General features: G+C 36.0%; 1 protein-coding gene across 1 annotated transcript in view; it reads left to right on the top strand.

The window, feature by feature from the left end:
- The first annotated feature begins 1574 nt into the window (after window positions 1–1574).
- Window positions 1575–21012, top strand: part of SKB1 (SHK1 binding protein 1) — a 33941-nt gene continuing 14503 nt past the window's right edge. Inside the window, exons 1-5 of the mRNA XM_086456781.1 lie at window positions 1575–2017; window positions 14788–14902; window positions 20260–20369; window positions 20712–20801; window positions 20901–20966. Of these exons, the coding sequence (XP_086312907.1) occupies window positions 1883–2017; window positions 14788–14902; window positions 20260–20369; window positions 20712–20801; window positions 20901–20966 (516 nt within the window). The 5' untranslated portion in view covers window positions 1575–1882. The remainder of the gene's footprint in view (window positions 2018–14787; window positions 14903–20259; window positions 20370–20711; window positions 20802–20900; window positions 20967–21012) is intronic.

Raw genomic sequence — 21012 nt, 5'->3', positions numbered from 1 at the left:
CTCTTTGAGCTATAAACAGGGTAATGGTCATCTTGTATAAAAGAAAAAATATCCAACAACAAAAACACTTTGCATAAAGGTTTACAACACTGTAAATGAGTTTGTCCACATTCTTTTTCTATTTGCATTGTGCAAAAATTAATCTAAACTTACATAAAAACACAATCCATACATAACACTTAGTAGAACATGTAATAAAAAAAAAAATTAAAAAGAAATATAATTAAGGGTTTGTGATTTCTTACCTTTAAGAGAGATCGAATTTAGGGTTTATTTGAAACGAGTTAGAGAGAGAGAGAGAGAGAGTCGAGAAGAAGCCGTTTAGAAATGAATAGTCCAAATCATCGAAATGGAGCAGATCACTGTCGCAAATCGTCGATGGGGAAGACGCTGTCGGATATACGCACGATTTGTCAATGCCGTCGTTACTATCGTTGTTTTCGTCTTCGTATTCGCTTTCAGTAGAGATAAGAGAGAAGAGGAAGAGGAGTTCGTTTGATTTTGTAGAGGAATGAAAAAGAAGAGTTATTTTGTTTTTATTTCTGTTGAAAAGAAAGAGAAAGAAGATGTATTTGAGGAAGAAGAAGATCTGATTTCGTTCGATTTGTTTTACGGGGAGGTAGTTGTAATTTTGTAAACTTAATTTGTTTACAAAGATTTGTAAAGTTACAAATGATCTGGACCGCAGATCGTGCGTATATCTGACGGCTTACATCGTTTGTCTAGATGTGAGTAGAGATGTTTGTCGTCCAAACGCAACCCATATATATATATATATATATATATATATATATATATATATATATATATATATATGGGTCGGGTTCAAACGACACACATTGCAACACACATTGCGACAACGTGTTTTGTCTTATATGGGCAAAAATGTTTGGAATGAACTGATTTTTTGTGAGGATGATCTCTATGGTGAGGAGATCATCCTTGCCAAAAATCAGCTCATTATGAAATTTCTAGTCTCATATTTTCAGGTTGAAAAATTTTAGACCGTCTAATTTTTGTAAATCAATTTTGATGGGGTTAGAAGTTTTGGAATGGGATGATTTTTTGCTAGGATGATCCCCTCGTCACAGAGATCATCCTCACAAAAAATCAGCCCATTCCAAATATTTTTGCCCATATAAGACAAAACACGTTGTCGCAATGTGTGTTGCAATGTGTGTCGTTTGAACCCGACCCTATATATATATATATATATATATATATTAGTTCAGTTTTTGGATTGATTCAGTTCTATTATATTCCTAATCCGAATCAAATCAATCGGATTTTTTTATATACAATCCATACCCGAACTAAATCATGCTCAATCCAAACCAATCCAATCCAAAAGGCTTTGGATTGATTTGGTTCTTGGATTTACCCAATTCAATGTGCACCCCCTACTTACGAGGGTGTTTAAGATATTTTTGTAAAGCGTTCGCTTCAAACTCGGTGCCTTTGTGGACCGGTTAAGTGAACTCAGTTCCAACTACACATGCTTATATTTTTGCAAGTCTAAAACCCTAGGCAGTTTCCCACGTGCGAGCTCTCATTTATATACTCACGTGTGGCACCACCATTTCTGAAAAACCCTACCAAAACCTTCGGGAGATTTCAACGCTGTTAACATTTCTGGCATTAAAAACCCTAGTCATCTCTTAGGTGTTATCTCATTCGAAGTTGTTTTCGGTCAAAAATTCTTACTTTAGTTTCAGAATCGTGTCTCGAACACTTCTGAAACTCAATCTTCAACTCATCTATGAATGATTTGAAGATTTTTGTCTCAAACTCCAAATAACAATTTCTGTTTTTTCCCTGATTAGCTAATCTCAAGGAAATTTTAAGTTTTCTTTTCTCTCGTTTCCATTGATTTGGACCAAAGATGCCGCTTGGACAGAGAATAGGAGATAAAAGCGACTCACGGTACTGTGGTACAGAGACTGATTTTGACGATGACATGCCTCAGGTTTTGGATTTCAATCTCTCTGGTGGATTTGACTTCATTGTGTCTCCCTTGGTCAGTAATTTCTATTTTAGCACTTTTTGTTCCAGTGTGAAATTGTTTAGGATTTGTTTGATTCTGTGGTTTACTATTAGATGTTTCTTCTTGTTCATTGTGTTAAATGATTTCGAGGATTTGTTAGAATCTGAGTGTGGTTTACTATTAGATGTTTCTTGTTAAATTTTATTTTGAAGGGTTGAATTACTATAGAAAATGACTGGGTTATGCATTTTCTCTTGTTTCGTTGCTTGAAGTCTCATTGTCAACTCTCTCTCACTCTCAATCAATGCCTGAATGTTTTTTTGTTACCACGTTCAAGATATATTTGGCATTTTCTTTTGATAAGCATTTTGTTACTAGAAGAAAGGGGGTATCGGGATGACCAGCCTGATCTAGAAAATAAGGAAAAGAAACAGAATATCATGGGAAAACACAAGGCAAAAAATATTAGAACATTAGTCATAGGACTTGGTATACCCTCCTTCCCTCTCAATGCATGAATGGATGTTGTTTTTACTATATTTAAGTTATATCTGGACCTTTTTTTGAAAGTAAAATTTTCATTATGAGAAAGCAAGGGGTTTGAGATGACCGGCACGATACAAAAAATTAGGAAAAGAAACAAAATGCAGAGGGGAAAATTAGAAGAAAAAAGTATAAAAGCATCAAGGGACTTGCATGCTATCTCTCTTGCACTGATGGGGATATCAGATCATTGCCCCTTAAGTATTATCATAGCAGGAGGAAACAACATGTTTCCTTGTGGATCACTGATAGCTATAGAGACAGCGTGAAGACCTCATGTGTCTAATCTTTTGAAGACTCCATATTGGAGAGAGCATGTGGATTGCCTTTGGATCAAGGATGATTTATTGGATAAATTCGAATGGCCAACACATGACCATAATGTCAGAATGCTTATGATTTATTTAATTTTCTGTTTTGGACTTTTCTTTATATTTTTGATCTTATTTTCATGGTTATTAGCCCATGGTTTTAGTATAGATGTTTGGGGTAGCTTGGTAACTTTAATATATATTTTTTTATTAAGTTTACATGGGTTGAAAATTTATGAAAGATTAAGTTACGAAAATTAGAGTATTTTGTAATTTATGTTTAAGTTAAGGGACCTTGGGCATTTTGCTCTTTAAGATTTTTTTTAGTATTTAAAGACATCTTTATATTATTTTAGAGGAATTTTAAAATAAAATTTATAAAATTTTCTGGTTTCTTTGCTTGCATGTTGGCGCTTTTCAACCTGGTGAGTAAGATTCATCAATCTCCTCTAATTACTTCTTGGTGTACAACTATTATTTTCTTCTTTTTTTCATCTTTCATACTTTTTTCTTTTAATTTTTCTGCTTCTGAACACTAAATCAGTCCCAACTAACATCCTTTAGAGTCCCTACACCCATTTGAACCTATCAAATCCTCTCCCAAGTCATACATCTTGTCGCCCAGTATAAACCAGTTCCAGAAATCCAATCGAATCTACCTAAAGCAATCCCAAAATGATACATCGTCTTGAATTGATTGGTCATGCCCTTTTCCTTTTTACATAATGGAAGTGTCTTCAGTTTGTGAGAGGATCTGGTGGGTTTGAGTGTTCCTTGTATGTTGTGTCACTTCTGCGTTTGTACCCTTATTCCGGTTGTTATCTATGTATTTGTGTTTTGATTATTATTTTATTTTTACTGGTTGTATGTTATGGGAATGCCCTAGTTTTGAATGGTTTCTGGTGGCTAATTAGCCAATCACATATCAGCTGCATGTGCTGGTTCCAGCCATGCTTGCTGTGTTGTTTGTGTGAATGGTCAGTAAGCTCACCTATAGAACTCTGATGCTGGTATCTTGTAGTGGAAATGAAGCTTCTTTTTATTTCACTCAAACGCCATCACCTACATTTGCAGCAGTGCTATATTGTCCTCAGATTATGCACCTAATGATGTTTAATTTTTAGAAGTTATTCTATCCAATGTTAAAAAGAAAATATAGAAGAAATTACTTAGTAATGCAAAGTATTTATTACTCCTTAGTATGTATAGATAATGCCCGAGTGGTACTAAGTGCAGGCCAATTTATGAAGGAGTGGAAAGAAAAGCCGAGTGATGCAATATAATGGGCTTTAAAAGATCATAAAAATACTTGCAAAAAACACATTTTCTCTCGTTTGGTTAAAATACTTATTGATACTTCCGAAGGGAAGTCTTACTTGGTCTAATTAATAAACAAGAAATTAAATGTTGCAACTTCGAGGGTCTTCACGGTGGTGCTTGAATTTGCAAGAGTTGATTGAAACAACATTGAAGTGAAATAACTTACACCTTGCATATCATGCATTAGTGTAAAGGGATTTAGCATTGGCTCTTACCTTGATTTTCGAGATTTCTTTTTTGTTTTGTTTTTAATTTATTTTCTTATTCAAAATGTTTTTCCTTCTATTTCCAAATGACAGTTGCTATTGATGAATGTTCTTTACTTTGTTTTCTGTGGCTACTTCCTTGTGAGGGCTTGACCTTCCCCTTTATGTTCATTTATATTCCTTTACAGGTGTCCAAACTTATACATTTCATATAAATTTTAGCCCTTTTTTTTAATCTTTGTAAAAATCTTATTATCAGATTAGGAACCTAGTAACGTGTGTGAGAAAAATTTAACTAGATAAAAACTGACATAATTCCTTAAATACTATTTTCCTCATCAATAATGTAGTAACTTACCTTATCTAGTTATAAATAAGTGACCAAATGTCTAACCGAAAGTAAGTGCTCCATGTTGTATAGAATGGATAAGAGGAGATGATTAGTTGATCATATTTCCTACTAATTTGGATAATCAGCATGGCAGTCAAGAAGTTGACTTTTCTTATTGTTTGGTTATGTTTGCAGTTGGCAGAAACTACCTGCACAGTAACTTTGGTTTTATCGATACATGCAAATAACTTTGTAAACAAAGGATAAATAGTTATGAATGAACTGATGGGGATTTTGTTTGAGAAATTTATTAGAAGGTACTTAGAAACTGTTTAAAGTTACAGGAACTTGGTTACAGACTGTAATTGTAATAGTTTGTTTGGTGGCCAATTAGCCAATCACATACCAGCCTTGTAGGCTTTTATTTATGTGAATGGTCAGTAAGCTCACCTACATTATATTGGTGTTGTTTCATTGTGTAAGAAACCATATGTAGTTTCTTGGCTAGTGGGCTGCACCTACACATAAATTCACAAGTAAATATAAACTTTGAGGGACATTTGTTCTAAAATTATTGCCCTTTTTATTGGAAATATTAGGATAGATAGTTAGTTCTAGTTTGATTTATATGAATTTATTTCTATTATTCTTTCTGTGTAAGGGCATTTATGTTCATTCCCTTATTATGGGTTATAAATATATACCAAGCTCTCATTATGAGATTTGATTTTTTCTCTTCTAAAATTCTTCTTGGTATCAGAGCCAAAAGAAAAACCTAACCCTTCTCCGTTCCTCCTCCCCCCTACTTCCTTCACTCACTAATTCCAATCACCTAACAGTAGCCTCATTTGGAGTTTCTCTTCTTCGGGGCCCTTTTCTTCTTTGATTCTTGTCTTCTTAATCGCATGTTGCGATAGAGACATTATTAGCCCTTCACATGCTGTAATAGATTTGCGTTGTGATTAATATTTTTTTTAACCTTATGTTAGGGCTTCTCTTGGCAATCAGCCCTTGAGCTGTTGGGTGCATGTCAATTATCCCAAAAATCTCTTGCAACCAGTCTTCAGGCTCATACACTTCTCTTCGACAACATCAGCAGGCCAACTATAGACCAGAATCTGACTTGCAATTAGCCTTCAGGCTCATATAATACCTTGCGACAGTAGCAGTAGGTCTAGGGCTGTCAACGGATAGCTACCGATCGGATACTGCTATATCCGAATTCGAATCCGAAAAAAAAAATACTATCCGAATTCGAATTCGAATCCGATCGGATATCCCTAACAAACATTCGAATTCGAATTCGAAAAATATATCGGATATCCGATAATATTCGATCCGATCGGAGTTTGCACAGTCGAAATCCAAAGATTTCATCTGAAAACTCCGGCGGGTTCAGATCGTAGAGAGAGAGAGAGAGAGTGAATATATACCTGAATGCTCGTCGGCCGGAGTAGACATGTCGGAGTTCGCATATTTGAAGTGAAACCCATATATTTCCTTCAAAAAATCACGCCGATTGATTAGATCGGAGAGAGAGAGAGAGAGAGAATACCTGATGCTCGCCGGCCGGAGAAAACCGTAGTCATGGAGTTCGATCGAAACGGAACCCACCATTAACGTCCTCTGTTGTTTGGGTTGAAGGTGGGTTCGTTTGAGAAGATAAAAGATTTGAAAATAGGTTTTGTTGTATATCACGAATATATAACACCATATATTTGCAGATATAAAGTTTTGTTATAAAACAGAAATACATAACATATGTATTATTTTCGGAGCGGATATTATCGAATCGGATATCGTAATATCCGAATTCGTATCCGAAACTCATTCGAATGTAAAAATGGCATCCGAATCCGAATCCGAATCCGATATCCGAAAATTTTGGATAATATCCGATTTTTCAAATTCGAATTCGGATTTCGACTATCCATTGACACCCCTAAGTAGGTCTGAATCTCATCTGCGATCAGACCTACAAGCCCTAAAGTGCTCTGCGACAGCAACAATAGGTTTCTATAGGCCTGTATACAATCTGCGATTAGATCTAGATGCTCTACAGTAACCTGCGACAGCAACAGTAGGTTCTTACCTACTTCTCAAAAAAAAAAAAAAAAAAACAGTAGGTTCTTACCTATGTTACGATTCAACTTACATGCTCTAGAGTGCCTGCGATCAAATCTAGATGCTCTACAGTAACCTGCGATAGCAACAGTAGGTTCATACCTGTGTTATAATTCAACATACATGCTCTAGAGTGCCTGAGATCAGATCTAGATGCTTTACATTAACCTGCGACAGCAACAGTAGGTTCATACCTATGTTACGATTCAACCTACATGCTCTAGAGTGCTTGCGATCAAATCTAGATAACCTATAATGACCTGTGATAGCAACAGTAGGTCCTTACCTGAGTTGCGATTCCATCTACATGCTCTAGAGTGCCTTGCGATAGTAGTAGTAGACCTCAACAGGTATGTATCTTACTTACGATCAACCTACTAGCTCTACACTAATTGCAACAGCAACTACTTTGGTTGGTTCAACCTCACGACAGCAGTAGAGGCTGTTTTTGGTGTTGCCGACAGCAGTCAGTAGGATTATTTGGCCTTAGATAGTACTAATACGGGAGATCTCCCTTCAATCCAAAGTTTTTACTTATTCATAGTGTACAATGACTATGACTCACAAGACTACGGACTCTACCACCACTCTTGGGGCTAATTTCTCTGTCCAGCGTATCACCAATGTCCTACTAGATGGTCGTAACTTTCAAAGCTGGTCCTGGTCTGTACGACTTTATTTGGATAGTCGAGGAAAATCTGGTTGGTTGTTAGGCAGTATTCCTAAGTCACCCCACATTGATCCCAAATTTGAACAATAGGAAATTGATAATTACACTATTCTTGGTTGGTTATTCAATTCCATGGAGCAACGCATCTACACTATGTTTATGTATCATGAGACTGTCTCTTTTTTGTGGTCAGCCCTTACTCAGATATATGCACATGCTCGCAATGACTCAATGATTTATGAACTTTACCGGGATATTTCTCAAGCTACCCAAGGAAATCAGAGTGTTGCAGATTATTTTGGATTCCTTCAGTCCCGTTGGGAGGAGCTCTCGCACTATGAGTCTACGGTTGAGTTATCTGCAGAAGCAGCTGGGTATGTTGTCAAGAGGATTGCTCGACATTAGACGTACCAGTTCCTCATGGGTTTACACCCTGAGTTTGAGGTACTGCAGACCCAAATCCTTAATACCACTCCTCTACCTTCATTATTTGAGACATTTGCGACTATTGATAGTGATGAGCATTGTCGCCGTGTCATTCTGTCTCAGCCTCAATATTTTATCACTATCTTCGCTCCAGATATAGATCAGATGGCTCTTGCAGCCAATTCAAGTTTTTCTAATTCTCGTACTCAAGGATCCAATAATCCAGGCCGTGGGAGCCGTGGGCATGGTAAAGGAAGTGGTCTTACATATAGTCATTGTAGGAAGATTGGCCATGAGAAGGCCCACTGCTTTAAGTTCTATCCCCACTTGTTGAGATCTTCTGAGGGACAATCTGGTGTTGCTGTTGTGGAATCTACCTCTATTGATTATGCTTCTTTTAGTACTATTGATTTGCAACATCTTCAGACACAGATTACAGCTATTGTACGGGATCAGCTTTAGGCTTAAAACTCCTTCATCCTCGACAGTTGCATCTGTTACCACTCCTTTAGGTACCTTTTTTGCATTTCATGCCACTCAATCTGGCTCTGCTCCTCTGACCTGGATCATTGATTGTGGTGTCTTTGATTATATGACCGGTGAGTCCAATCATTTTATTACTTCTATTTTTTCTATTACTCATAAGGAGGTTCGCCTTGTTGATGGGTCCCTTACCCCTATTCACAGTAAGGGTACTATATCTCTATCCCCTAGTTTTCCTCTTGATTCTATTCTCCATGTTCCACACTTATCTCCTAATCTTATGTCTATGAGTAGTATTACAAAATCATTTAATTGTTCTGTAACATTTTTTCCTACTCATTGTGTCTTTGAAGACCTGACTTCGATGAGGATTTTTGGCAAGGGATATGAGAGGGATGGGTTGTACTTGTTTAAAGCTCCACCTACTACTGTCCTAGCTTTCGTGCTCCCACTCATTGGAAATCATACTTTTTCTTTTCAGACTTTAGAGTTATGGCATGCTTGCTTAGGACATGCTAATTTTCAGCACTTATGTTCATTATTTCTTACTTTAAAACAATCTTGTAGTGGACACAAATTTCAGTGCTCTGTGTATGAGCTTTCTAAACACACATGTACCTATTATATTTCTCGCATGCATAGAGTTAATGCTATTTTTGGTTCATTTTGATGTGTGGGGGTCTTCCCCTGTTACTGCTTTTAATGGTCATAAATATTATGTTATATTTATTGATAACTATTCTCGTTGTACTTGGGTTTATTTAATGTGTTCTCCCTCTGAGGTACTACCTATTTTTATTAATTTTTTAAAAAATGATTTAATTATTTTAAATCATGTTTTGAGTCGCACTTTAGGGGGACGGGTGCCTCTTCATGTTCTTCGACCTGATAGCATTCTCTTCCTTATTACCCCTAGAGTTTTTGGGTTATTTGTTTTGTTCAGGATAAAACTCCTCATCACACCAAACTAGATGACAAGGCTACCTGTTGTGTCTTCTTGGGTTACCCTTCTATGTTAAAAGGGTATCGGTGTTATGATCATTTTTCTCATCGTATTATCATTCCCTGGATGTCACATTTTTTGAAAATGTTCCATATTTTCGTACTTCATCTCCTTTGTAGGACTCTTTTCCTTTGCAGGATAATAGTGCCACCATCTCCAATTTTCTCTCCATCTTCATCTTCGCTTTCGCCGCCGCCGTCGCAAGTTTACTCTCGTTGCCCTCCCCCCTCTCAAACTTTGCCAACCTCCTCCTTGGACTCAAGTATATCCCCTTCTACATTTGCGCCTACTCCTTGTATTTTTGATTCTCACTTACCTGTTGCACTTCGCAAAAGTAAGCGAGGGTGTGTTACTGATCACCCTATCGCCCAGTTTGTTTCTTATCAGGGTCTTTTTCCTTCATATCTAACCTATCTTGCCACTACAGACTCTATTCGAGTTCCTCGGTCTGTATCTAAGGCTTTATGTGATCTTATGTGGACTAAAACCATGATTACTGAGATGGATGCATTGTAGAAGAACCACACCTGGGATCTTATTTCTCTTCCTTCTGGGGAGCGGATTGTTGGTTGTAAATGGGTTTTCATAGTCAAGTATCTCGCAGATGGTACTGTTGATCGCTATAAGGCTCGACTTATCGCTAAGGGATTTACGCAGACTCCGAGAAAGGACTTTGGAGTCACATTTGCCCCTGTAGCCAAACTGTCTACTGTCCGTTTACTCAGCTCGTTAGCGGCCTGTCATTCATGGCCTCTTCACCAACTTGATGTGAAGAATGCCTTTCTAAATGGTAATTTGATATAGGTCATTTATATGGATCCCCTTCTTGGATTTCGTCTTCAAGGGGAGTATTTTGGGAAAGTATGCACCTTCTTAAATCTCTGTATGGCCTAAAGCAATCTTTGCGAGCTTGGTTCTAGCGTTTCTCTGAGGTCATTTTATTTATGGGGTTTTCCAGATGCTACTCTGACCATACTTGCTTTATTCGACGAGGAGTAGATGGTCGCAATACCACTGTCTTGGTTTATATGGATGATATTATAGTAATTAGAGATGATGCACAGTGGATTGACAGGGTTAAGAGGCAGTTGGGTAGTGCTTTTGAGATTAAGGACTTGGGTCATCTCAAGTACTTTTTGGGGTTAAAAATAGTCTACTCACGCCGTGGTATTTCGTTATCTCAACGTAAATATACATTGAATTTTCTTCACGACATTAGTATGCTTGGTTGTCATCACGCGTCTTCCCCAATGGATCAGAATCATCGTCTTCATGCTAAATCTAGGGAATTTTTATCTGATCCTTCATCTTATCAGAGATTCGTAGGCCGTTTGATTTATCTGACTAACATTAGATCGAATTTGACCTTTGCAGTTAGTGTAGACAGTCAGTTTATGCATGCTACGAGTACCTCTCATCTTGATGCCGTGTATTGTATCCTTCGCTACTTAAAGTCTCGTCCTGGTCTGGACTTATTTTATTCATCTACTGTTCAGTCACATCTGCTATGTTTCACCGATGCTGATTATGCGGGTTCTCTTACAGATAAAAGATCTACATCTGGTTTCTATATTTTCTATGGTGATAATCTTATCTCGTGGAAAAGTAAGAAACAACGTGTGGTTTCTCTTTCTTCTGTTGAAGCTGAGTATCGTGCTATGACCCTTATTACATGTGAGTTTCTTTGGCTTAGATCTTTGCTAACAGAGTTGGGATTTCCTAAAATTGCTTTCTCCTTACTGTTCTGTGACAACAAGTCTGCTATCATGCTTGCATTTAACTCAATCCTTCACGAAAGGACTAAGCACATCGAGGTTGACGTTCACTTTTTCAGGGAGAAAGTTCGATCTGGTGTACTTAAGACAATCTTTGTTTCTTCTTTAAATCAACTAGTCTATATACTTACAAAGTTTGTTGGACTTTCTGTCACAAACTTTCATCTCGTCAAGCTGGACCTAATTGATATATTTGCCCCAGCTTGAGGGGGAGTATTGGAAATATTAGGATAGATAGTTTTAGTTTGATTTATATGAATTTATTTATATTATTCTTTCTGTGTAAGGGCATTTATGTCCATTCCCTTATTATGGGTTATAAATATATACCAAGCTCTCATTATGAGATTTGATTTTTTCTCTTCTAAAATTCTTCTATTTTATGATCACCATCATTGAATTCTTTATTCCATTATTGTTAGATAATCTTCATGGTTTCTGTAAAAAATCAAATCATGAATACTTTAAGGTTTTCTAAGCGTCTTATTATTTGTAGTTTATGCTTTTCCTTTCTAGAATTAACAATGTGGTTCTTCTATACAAGTTCTTGATTTTGATGAATGATAAATTTTACATGGATTTTCTGTACTGAATGTTATGATCTTTGTAGCATGCCTTTGTTCATTATCTCACAACTCTTTTACTTCTATAATTTTTTTTCCTGCGGTGTTACCTTTTTTATGCATATGTGGAAGTGTATTGGGGACTAGGCATAGTCTCAACTTTAATAGAGTTGCCTGCTTCAATGTGCTAATCATTTATCTTAGATAAATAATGGACAGGTTGAGGAAAAAATATTAAATACATTTTGCAACAAGCTTGAAAGTTGGCATTGCATGAATTTTAGTTTTAGGGAAGGATTCTTTGGAGTTTGTTGCTGTTTGGATATTTTAAGATCTTTAGCAAGAGAAACAAAATTGTCTTTAAAGAGAAGAAAGGATCGATTTATGATGTATTATTATTATTGTTATTTTGATAGGTAAAGAATTTTCATTAATGAGAAAAAAGGGAGGAAGTTGATAATACCTTCCAAAAGGAATCAAAACAAATAATTGCAAATGCCAAAGAGAAAACATTAAAAGCATACAATCATACCTAATGAGAACTCATTACTTGTAGAATCCCACCTAAAAAGAAAGTCGTCAAAAAAGAAACTCCTGAAAGCCTTGAAGGGATTACACCATAAAGACGGTAAACCCAAGACAACTTCCTTAGCCCACACTGTTAAACTTTGGACTTCATAATTTTTCTTGTCTAAAATATCATAAAGATAACCAAATTGAATCGAGGAAATTGGCTACACTAGCAATCCTCCCAGAATCTGACTTATCATCCTTTCCAACCTTGAAAGGTATCATCTTCTTGAATTTTGAAAACACTAAGAATGCTTTTTCAAACACACTACCCGTAAGATGTTGTTGGCAGACTTTCCCTTCTCAAATTGGTAGAATTATACTTAGTTCTAATCATTCGCTTCCACAAACTATTCACCTCAATTTTGAATGTCCATAACCATTTCCCTTAAAGTGAAGTGTGTAGATGATGCAAATTAAATGGGTCCACGTATTTGCCACGTAGACTAATCACATGTGAGGTGGAAAAAACATAGTCAATGGGATAGGAGCAATTAAGTCATTTCACCTTCATTTGCTCTTATAAATAAGACAAGATGGTCACATTTGAGGGTTCTCTCTTTGGAAGGATTATCACCACTTCTCTTTCACATGGCTCCCTCACTTGGCTTTCTCACTTGTCTCTCACAAGAGGGCTTTCTCCCTATCTTATGTAATATTGTAATAACTTCAAGAATAGTGGAACGGCTCTTCGGAGCCTGAGGACGTAGTCCAAAATTTGGACGAACCGTGTGAACAAATCTTTGTATTTTACTCTCTCTATTCTCTTTTTTAGTACTTACTATGCCACACTCAAACCTTAGTTCAGGCATTACGGAGATAATCAAAACTCAACGTAATACCAACATCACATGACCATAAAACTTGGTTTAGGCGGTGATGGGACTACCCTAAGTACCAATTGGCACGTGCCATGCGCAAAGATCTTATCTTCCGTGTACATAATAAAAATTGGGCATCGACAAAGTGTTCATTTAGTGAATGAACTGAATTGCCAAATCCTCATTTATTTTTTCAAGACACTTAAGACCTCCAATTCACCAAATGAAACATGTGAGTTTGTCCATGTCATTCCATAAGAAGTCATTAATAAGTTTTTCCAAATGCCTCTTGATGCGCCTAGGTACGGAGAAGATGGAAAAAACATACGCAGCATGCCTACAATGGTACTTTCCATCAAGACTACCCATGAATAGGATCAAACTTTATTCCATGGTATTTACATGAGACTCCTCTTTCTTATTCCCAGGCAAGCTCTTAAGAGGGCTTAGTTGACCCATGACTTATGTTTCATCTTTTGTTTGTTTCGAGAAAGATATCGATCAATTCTGATTCTTTCTTGTTCTATTGATTCTTTTCCGATCGATATGTATGGATCTATGTGTCTGTATAGATCATATTCATCAATTACTGAAAATGACCAAAAGCTCTATTTACCTTTGGCATCCTGGAGTTTCTTTCCTTTTGCGAATGGCATTGCCACGCCCTTTGGCAACATCCACTGATTCGGAACTTAATTTGAGAGCCATTTTTGATCCAGATGTTTTTGGGATGCCCCTAATAACACTTGAAATTCTTGAAGCAGCTTGTCTCGAACTTAGAAGAAATAGGCAACGATCTGATCATTGCCTTGAGATTCCTTCAAATAAGTCAGATGCCATCTTTGCAACTGTTTTCCAACATGATCCTTTCCTTCCTTCTCTAAGGATGATATTCCTATTTCGAGGGGAGAACTAAGTGTCTAAGGAATTTTACGGGAGTTAGATTTCTCCTTGATGAAAAAGATTTTCTCCTGAGTAGTCCTTTAACCATAGATGAAGCAATCCAACACTTTGCAGAGCCACCACTTTTCCTCGCATTAGTGTTATGAAAGAACTGCCTCTCCTGGCATTTTTTGAAAATTTCAGGTTCTTCCCAAACCCAAGGCAATCATTTTCAGTACTGAAACATTTACCTTTGGCTATGACCCGTCTTTAATGCTTTCCATTTGAACTCAAGAAAATCAAGATGTAGCTGTGCAAGATTCGAGACCTGGGAATATTATCTTCCCTGCACCAAACCTTTTAGTGTCTATCTTCGATCAACTTCAGATTGAAGCAAAGCCGGTTTGGCAACTTTTTTCATGATGTTATTCTCAAAGTAAATTCTTTTATCTTCTATTGGTCCAAGCTCCATAAAAACTTTATAGGTGTATTTTTTAAGGATATTTTTTTTTCGATGAGGCTTTATATGATTGAAGTTAGCCAGTATGTTGACGTGGGTGTGGTATTTTTGTTAGCACATTGTAATTTTCTAGGTCATTTTCTCTCCTGATTGTGCATCTTCCTCTTCTTTGGAATGAAATTTACCATACCTATAAAAAATGAAAAATCTAGACATGAGAACGCTATAATTGTTTAGTTAAATAGAATTATTTTCTTCAATTGCTTCATGCTACACTATCTATTACATTCAATCTTATTTAACCTGATGGCGCAGATGGATCCCACTTATAGACCTAGTTTAGTGACACATGGTGGTGGAGCTGGTGTTCTGCCGTTTGCAGGCTCAGATTTAGTCTTAAGCCCTTCACAATGGAGTAGTCATGTTGTGGGTATGTATTGCCTCTCATTTTTGAACTATGTCCATATCGAAATAGGTTGCTTCAAAGGTTTCATGGGTTACAAATGTTCCAGTGGTTATTTTAGTTACTATTAAATTTTCTATGTTTGGACAAGGGCTTTTGTTACTCATATGAAGGAAAACAACACATCTGTAAACATGCCCCATAAACATGTGGACACACATACACCTATGAATGTTTGCATTTATTCGTATAGACAGATGTAACGTTTCATACATATAATGCTGGGCCATATACATGGCCCTGGGCAGATGTAATACAGCAATCCATACATTATATTGTCTGGTAATGTGATCGTGTGCAGATTATTTTTTCCATTCTAGTGCAAAATGGGCAACAAAATTGCCTAACGAGCCTTCAATAATCAGCTAAGCAATTTGCCTATTGAAAATTTTTTGGTGATTAATTTCAGCTTTCCATCTAGCACTACTTGTAGTTTACCGAAATGTTTCTTTGGTCATTCGCTCCTAATAGATTTGGGCTTATGGCCATGCCTCCTCTTTTTTGTGATGGAGATCTTTTAGATTATTACCCAATTAATGATATATGGATATTATTTCTTCTACAGCCTGTTCGTCAAGTGTCTTGATATTTTGTATTTTCTTTTCCATAGGTTTAGGTATTAATGTTTTGTAGGGGTGAGTAATTCACTATAATGAAAACTCCTTGTTTTGTTCCATAGATTATACATAGCCTTAAAGTTGCCTCTGAATAATTTCAACAGAATTATATGCACCATTCTTTTTGATGATCTATAGCATAATAGACCATTCCAATTTGACTTTCCAAAGAATATGATGATTCTGATGGTTGGAATCGTTTGACTCGTAAAACAATATGGCATAAATATATATACACACACTAGAGTTTACTTATGCTTACCGACATGGGCATCCTCTTTGGGGTTAAGGGGTAGAAGAGTAATGGCAATAAAGTTAGAGAGGTATTATTGGAAAGGGGAAAAAGGGAAAAGGAATAAAGTTGAAAGTTGTCCTTGATATTCGTGGTGATATTAAATCGCAACCCCTCTTTACGGGAGCGGTTGGGATTTAGTCTCACCATGAATCTTGAGAATTTTTTATTATCTTTTCTTTTCTCCCTTTTTTCCAGAATAGCCCTCCAACTTTGTTGCCTTTCTTCTTCTTTTACCCATTTTCCAAGAATACCCCTTCAAATTTATATATTGTCCTTACTCTTCCCCTTTTTCCAATAATACCCCTCCAACTCTATTAGCTTTCCTCTTCTTGCTCCCTTTTCCAATAATATTCCTCAAACTTTATTACCTTTGCTCTTCTACTCTCTTAACCCCAAAGAGGATGCCCATGCCAATAGCACGGGCAAACTCTAGTATATATATATATTAGGGTGCAACTTAATTCGGTTTAAGCCGAGAACCAAACCAAACCGTGAAATTTGGATTGGTTTGGTTTGGTTTAGATTGATATCGGTTCGGTTTCGGATTTAAAAAATAAAAAATCGATAAATTCGGTTCGGTTGTCGGTTTAGGTAAATATAAAAAATCGAACCAAACCGAAAACCTAATAATATTAATTTAAAATAAAAGATAAAATTTATATTTTGATTTTTTATTTCTTACAAAACCTAACCTTACCAAACCCTCGTCTCTTTCTCTTTGTCTTCTTTGCGGCCTGAGGCTTGCGGTGCCATCGACTGGCTCACCTCTCTCTTTCTCTCTCGCTCTCTCTTTCTCTCTCTATCTCTGGTTGCGACTTGCGACGGTGAGACCTGGGGCTGTGTCTTGTGACAGTAAGACCTGCGGCTACGACAGTACGTCCTGCGACGCTGCATCCTACGACAAGTTCATCTCTCTCTCTCTGCAACTGCGTCCTACGACGGTGTCTCCTGCGGCAGGTTCCCCTTTCTCTCTCTCTCTCTTAAGCTGCAAAACAACCTAAATCCTTGACAACCCATGGAACTGAATCGAATCAAATCGAAATAATGTAGGTTTGGATTGGTTTGGTTATAGAATAATTCGGTTCGGTTATGGTTCTCATATAATGGAATCGATCTTGGTCGGTTCGGTTCTTATATATATATATAAGGGGCAAGATCAAGACCAATCAGAATGGGCAACGTTGGGTTAGAAATTTTAGAATGGGCTAATTTTTTTGTGAGGATGATCTTGTCACCATAGTGATCGTCCTCACAAAAAATCAGCTTATCCTGAAACTTCAAACCTCATCAAAATTAGTTTACTAAGTTGATGGTAAAAATTGACGGTCTATGATTCTTCAAGTTGTAAATCATTTAGAAGTTGAGTCGGCTGATTTTTTGTGAGGATGATCTCTATGGTGACGAGATCATCCTCACAAAAAATCAGCCCATTCCAAAACTTCCAACCCATATAGGACGATTTGTTGGCTCCCAACATTGGCCATTTTGTCATCTCTTGATCCTGCCCTATATATATATAATTAAACGCAACCGAGTTGCTACAATTTTGTATTTTTTGAGTTGGGGACAAATGTCGCCTCAGCTACAGTTTTATGGTTGGACAAATATCCCATCGACCTATACCAATTTTTTGTCTTTCTTTTTCACTGCCTCAAACTATAGTTTTGTAGGACCCACTTTATATCATTTATTCTTCATTTTCTCTAACTTTACTATATTTTCTCTTTTACCCCTTTAATCCACTTTATTGTTTTCCATTTTTTACCCTTTTAACCTTAAAAAAATTTCAATAATACCTTTCCAACTTTATTTTTTACGGTTTTATGCCCTAAACCCTAGAGAGCATGTTTGTGCCATAGGTATGAGTGAACTCTAGTATATATATATTATAAATCTAATTGGTATACACCCTTGAATTTCCGTAAAAATATACACCATACATATAACAAGCCCAAGATGCTAATGATGACCTCCTGACAAGTCCTTATTTATAAAAAAGGCGTACATCTTCCATTCAGAACTCATTAATTTCTCTCCCTCCGGATCTCCCTTCAACTACAAATAGAGTCAAAGCTACCCAAAAAAGAAAAATAAAGAAGAAGGAAGAAAAAAGAAAATCTCTAGGTTACCAACTTTGAAACAAAGAAGCAACGATGGAAGGGGAAACACTCGTAATGATTGTAAAGAAACACAATGTCTTATTTTATTGTGTAATGATGACTATATGTATTTTGCTTCTAATTATAACACTAAAAGATGTCGAAAAGTAATATAATTGGTATTTGGAATTGAATGCTAGGAAGCAATGCATGATGTGGCATAATGTAACCTTGTGAATAAGGTAACAATCAACTTTTGTCCTTGGTAGAGATGCTCCGTACGTCTTGTGCTTCTTCCTAGCATTTTCCTCATAAATGGGTGGGAGCTCTTACACCATAGTTGGGTATGTCTAGAAACAAAGTACAAGTCTAGTAATGCGGGATGCAAATAAAGCCAACCATTACGAGTTCCAATGAAAATTTTGTTTCGGTTTAGAGTTTTTTATCACTTTTATTTTTTTGTGATTAATTTTAGAGTAATTTTTAGTTTTGAGTTGTCTTTTGTTTATTTTAAGAGTTTGATTTGAGTCTAGTTACCACTCACGTCATTTTTTTTTAAGGTTTTATTTTGAAGGGTCAAAACTTGCCATATTAGGTTGATGATTTTTGTGTCATTTAAAAGGTTTTTGAGTTACCTATCCAATGAGTTGAAGTTTTTGAGATTTCTCTTATGACTGTATATGGTGTGAGGCCAATAACTCTTGATGTGATTCTAAGGTAAATCTATCATCTTTTTTCTTTAATCTTCCTCTTCAATCTGGCTTTTTTCTACCTTTTTTTTTTTTGTTTATTTATGAGAGTTCATCTAAAATCTATCCAAACTCTTTCAAATCTTAGATTTGAAATCTACATCACAATCTACAATCTTCAAACCCCTCCTTTATCACACGTATTCCTATTTCATATCCGTAGACCTAATTACAACACTCTATTTAAAAATACCATCATTGAAAATTTTGGTATTTCACTTACCCAATTAGGCTTTGTTGAAGCCTTTCATAATGGCCAATAAAACCTTTTGGTCCTGAAACTTTTTCTTGAAATCATTTTCTATAATTTTTCTTTCTTCTTCATCATCAAATTAGTCTTTCTACCACCCTTCCTAAAGTAGAACAAATCTAGAATCAATAAAACCTAGATTGTTCTACATCATCTATCCATTTCAATAATGCACCATATAGACACAAAAGGCCTTTAATCTTTTGTTACCCTAATTTGGAAACAACAATTTGTCCTTTCTCATTCAAGGAATATAGTAAATATGTTCTCCTGGTTAGCACATATATCGTAATTGTGTATGAAGTACAAGCCAAACACTTCTTTTGATGTGAAAGCTAGTATTGCAATTTTGTTGAAGGCCACAATTGTTTTATAAGTCGTTTGATGTAGATAGGCTTCTTGACACTTATCTCAATGCCTATGATCGAGTTAAGATGCATTGAAGAAAGAAATCAACAACATTGACCAAGTCAGCTCAGGTTGATCAAGGTAGCTCGGGTTGACCAAGTCAACTCGACCCAAGCTTTGACCAGTCCAGAAGACCTAGTCCAACTTCTCTTAGGACTTTTTCTTTTATTGAGTTTCTAATTTTTAAGTTGCTTAAGTAGTCTTAGTCAGTTCTATTTCAATTTTAGAAAACTTCTTTTCCTAGTTAGTTTCTAATTTGTTTTATGTTTAAAATTCGTTTTTTTTCTATAGGTAATAATTATAATTCCTTTTAGATGTTCAAATTAAGTTCTAATAGGATTAGAAAGTTAGTAATATGTTATAGATAGATTAAGAAGTTACTTTTTAATATTTTAGAAAATTTCTAAGTTGTTATGGTGTTATCTATATAAGGAGCTCCAATAAACAAATTCAGAGATCTAGTTTTTTTTAAAGATTGATTAATAAAAGAAAAAATAAGAAACTTCTTCCTTTTCTTTGTTTTTTTATTTTTTATTTTGAGCATAAGAATCCAATATTAGTTCTTAATTTTAGTGTTTGCGATTAATACCCATCAATCTCAAACCTAGATTGAAGTTTCTAATCTGTTTTGCTCGACATAGAGATTCTTCGTCACTCCTAGTTCTTGTGATTTTACCCTAGAATCTGATTTTTAACATAAACCCCAGGTTTGTGTGTTCTACCCTACATCTCCGTTGTTTTTTGACCTTTAAATGTTTTTCTTCTTGATATCTATTGAAGGTGTTGATAAACATGTCCTGTTCTGTTGATGCTGTTTCATTTATGACGTTAGATGTTTTGACATAATAGCCTCACTATACTTTTCCATTGATTGATCTCTTTTTCTCATGCATATATCTTAACCAGGTAAAATTAGCTCATGGATTGACTTAGATTCAGAAGATGAAGTACTTCGGATGGATTCAGAAACTGCATTGAAACAAGAAATAGCATGGGCTTCCCATCTATCCTTGCAGGTCTGTCCTTATCAAGTTGTTACGGGTGTTCAACTGAACTTTATTGTCACTTTTAAAACTTCAATTTTTAGGCATAGGATAAAAACCTTCATGGTCTTGTCTGCTTTATTTAATATTAAAGGGCCAATGGGAAATTTGATGTTTCTGTTCTCTGTTGTTTCTAGTAGGGTTTTAGTTTTGCTAATCATGTGATTTTATGATGGACTTGGATACGTTTAAAATGAATAGAAGCCAAACCATTCCCGTGTATATACATGTGTCATTCCCTTGCACTAGTTAGTGGAGGAAGAACATTGGCTAGAATTGCAGTATAGATAGTGACAATTTGTAAGTATTCTACAGGCTTGTCTTCTTCCTACCCCTCGAGGATCATCTTGTGGTAATTATGCAAGGTGTGTGAATCAGATCTTGCAAGGTCTACACAATATGCAGGTGTTTTTCACAACTCAGAAGCTAGGTTAACTATAGTGTTATTGACTATGTTTGGTTATTAATTTCCAATTGTTCTTATGATTTATTTCTTCATAAAAGTTATGGCTTAGGTTGCCATTGGAGAAGTCTGATGACGATGCCATCGATGAGAACTCAAATAATTTGGTGAGTGATTTGTCCTTATCTGGATATCTATATAATAAAAAGGCAA

This window comes from Akebia trifoliata, chromosome 10 (genome assembly GCF_017979445.1).
Source record: "Akebia trifoliata isolate Shusen 1 chromosome 10, ASM1797944v1, whole genome shotgun sequence".
Classification (NCBI taxonomy): Eukaryota; Viridiplantae; Streptophyta; class Magnoliopsida; order Ranunculales; family Lardizabalaceae; genus Akebia; species Akebia trifoliata.
The sequence above is the reverse complement of the archived record's forward strand: the minus strand, read 5'-3'. Positions and strand labels throughout refer to the sequence as shown.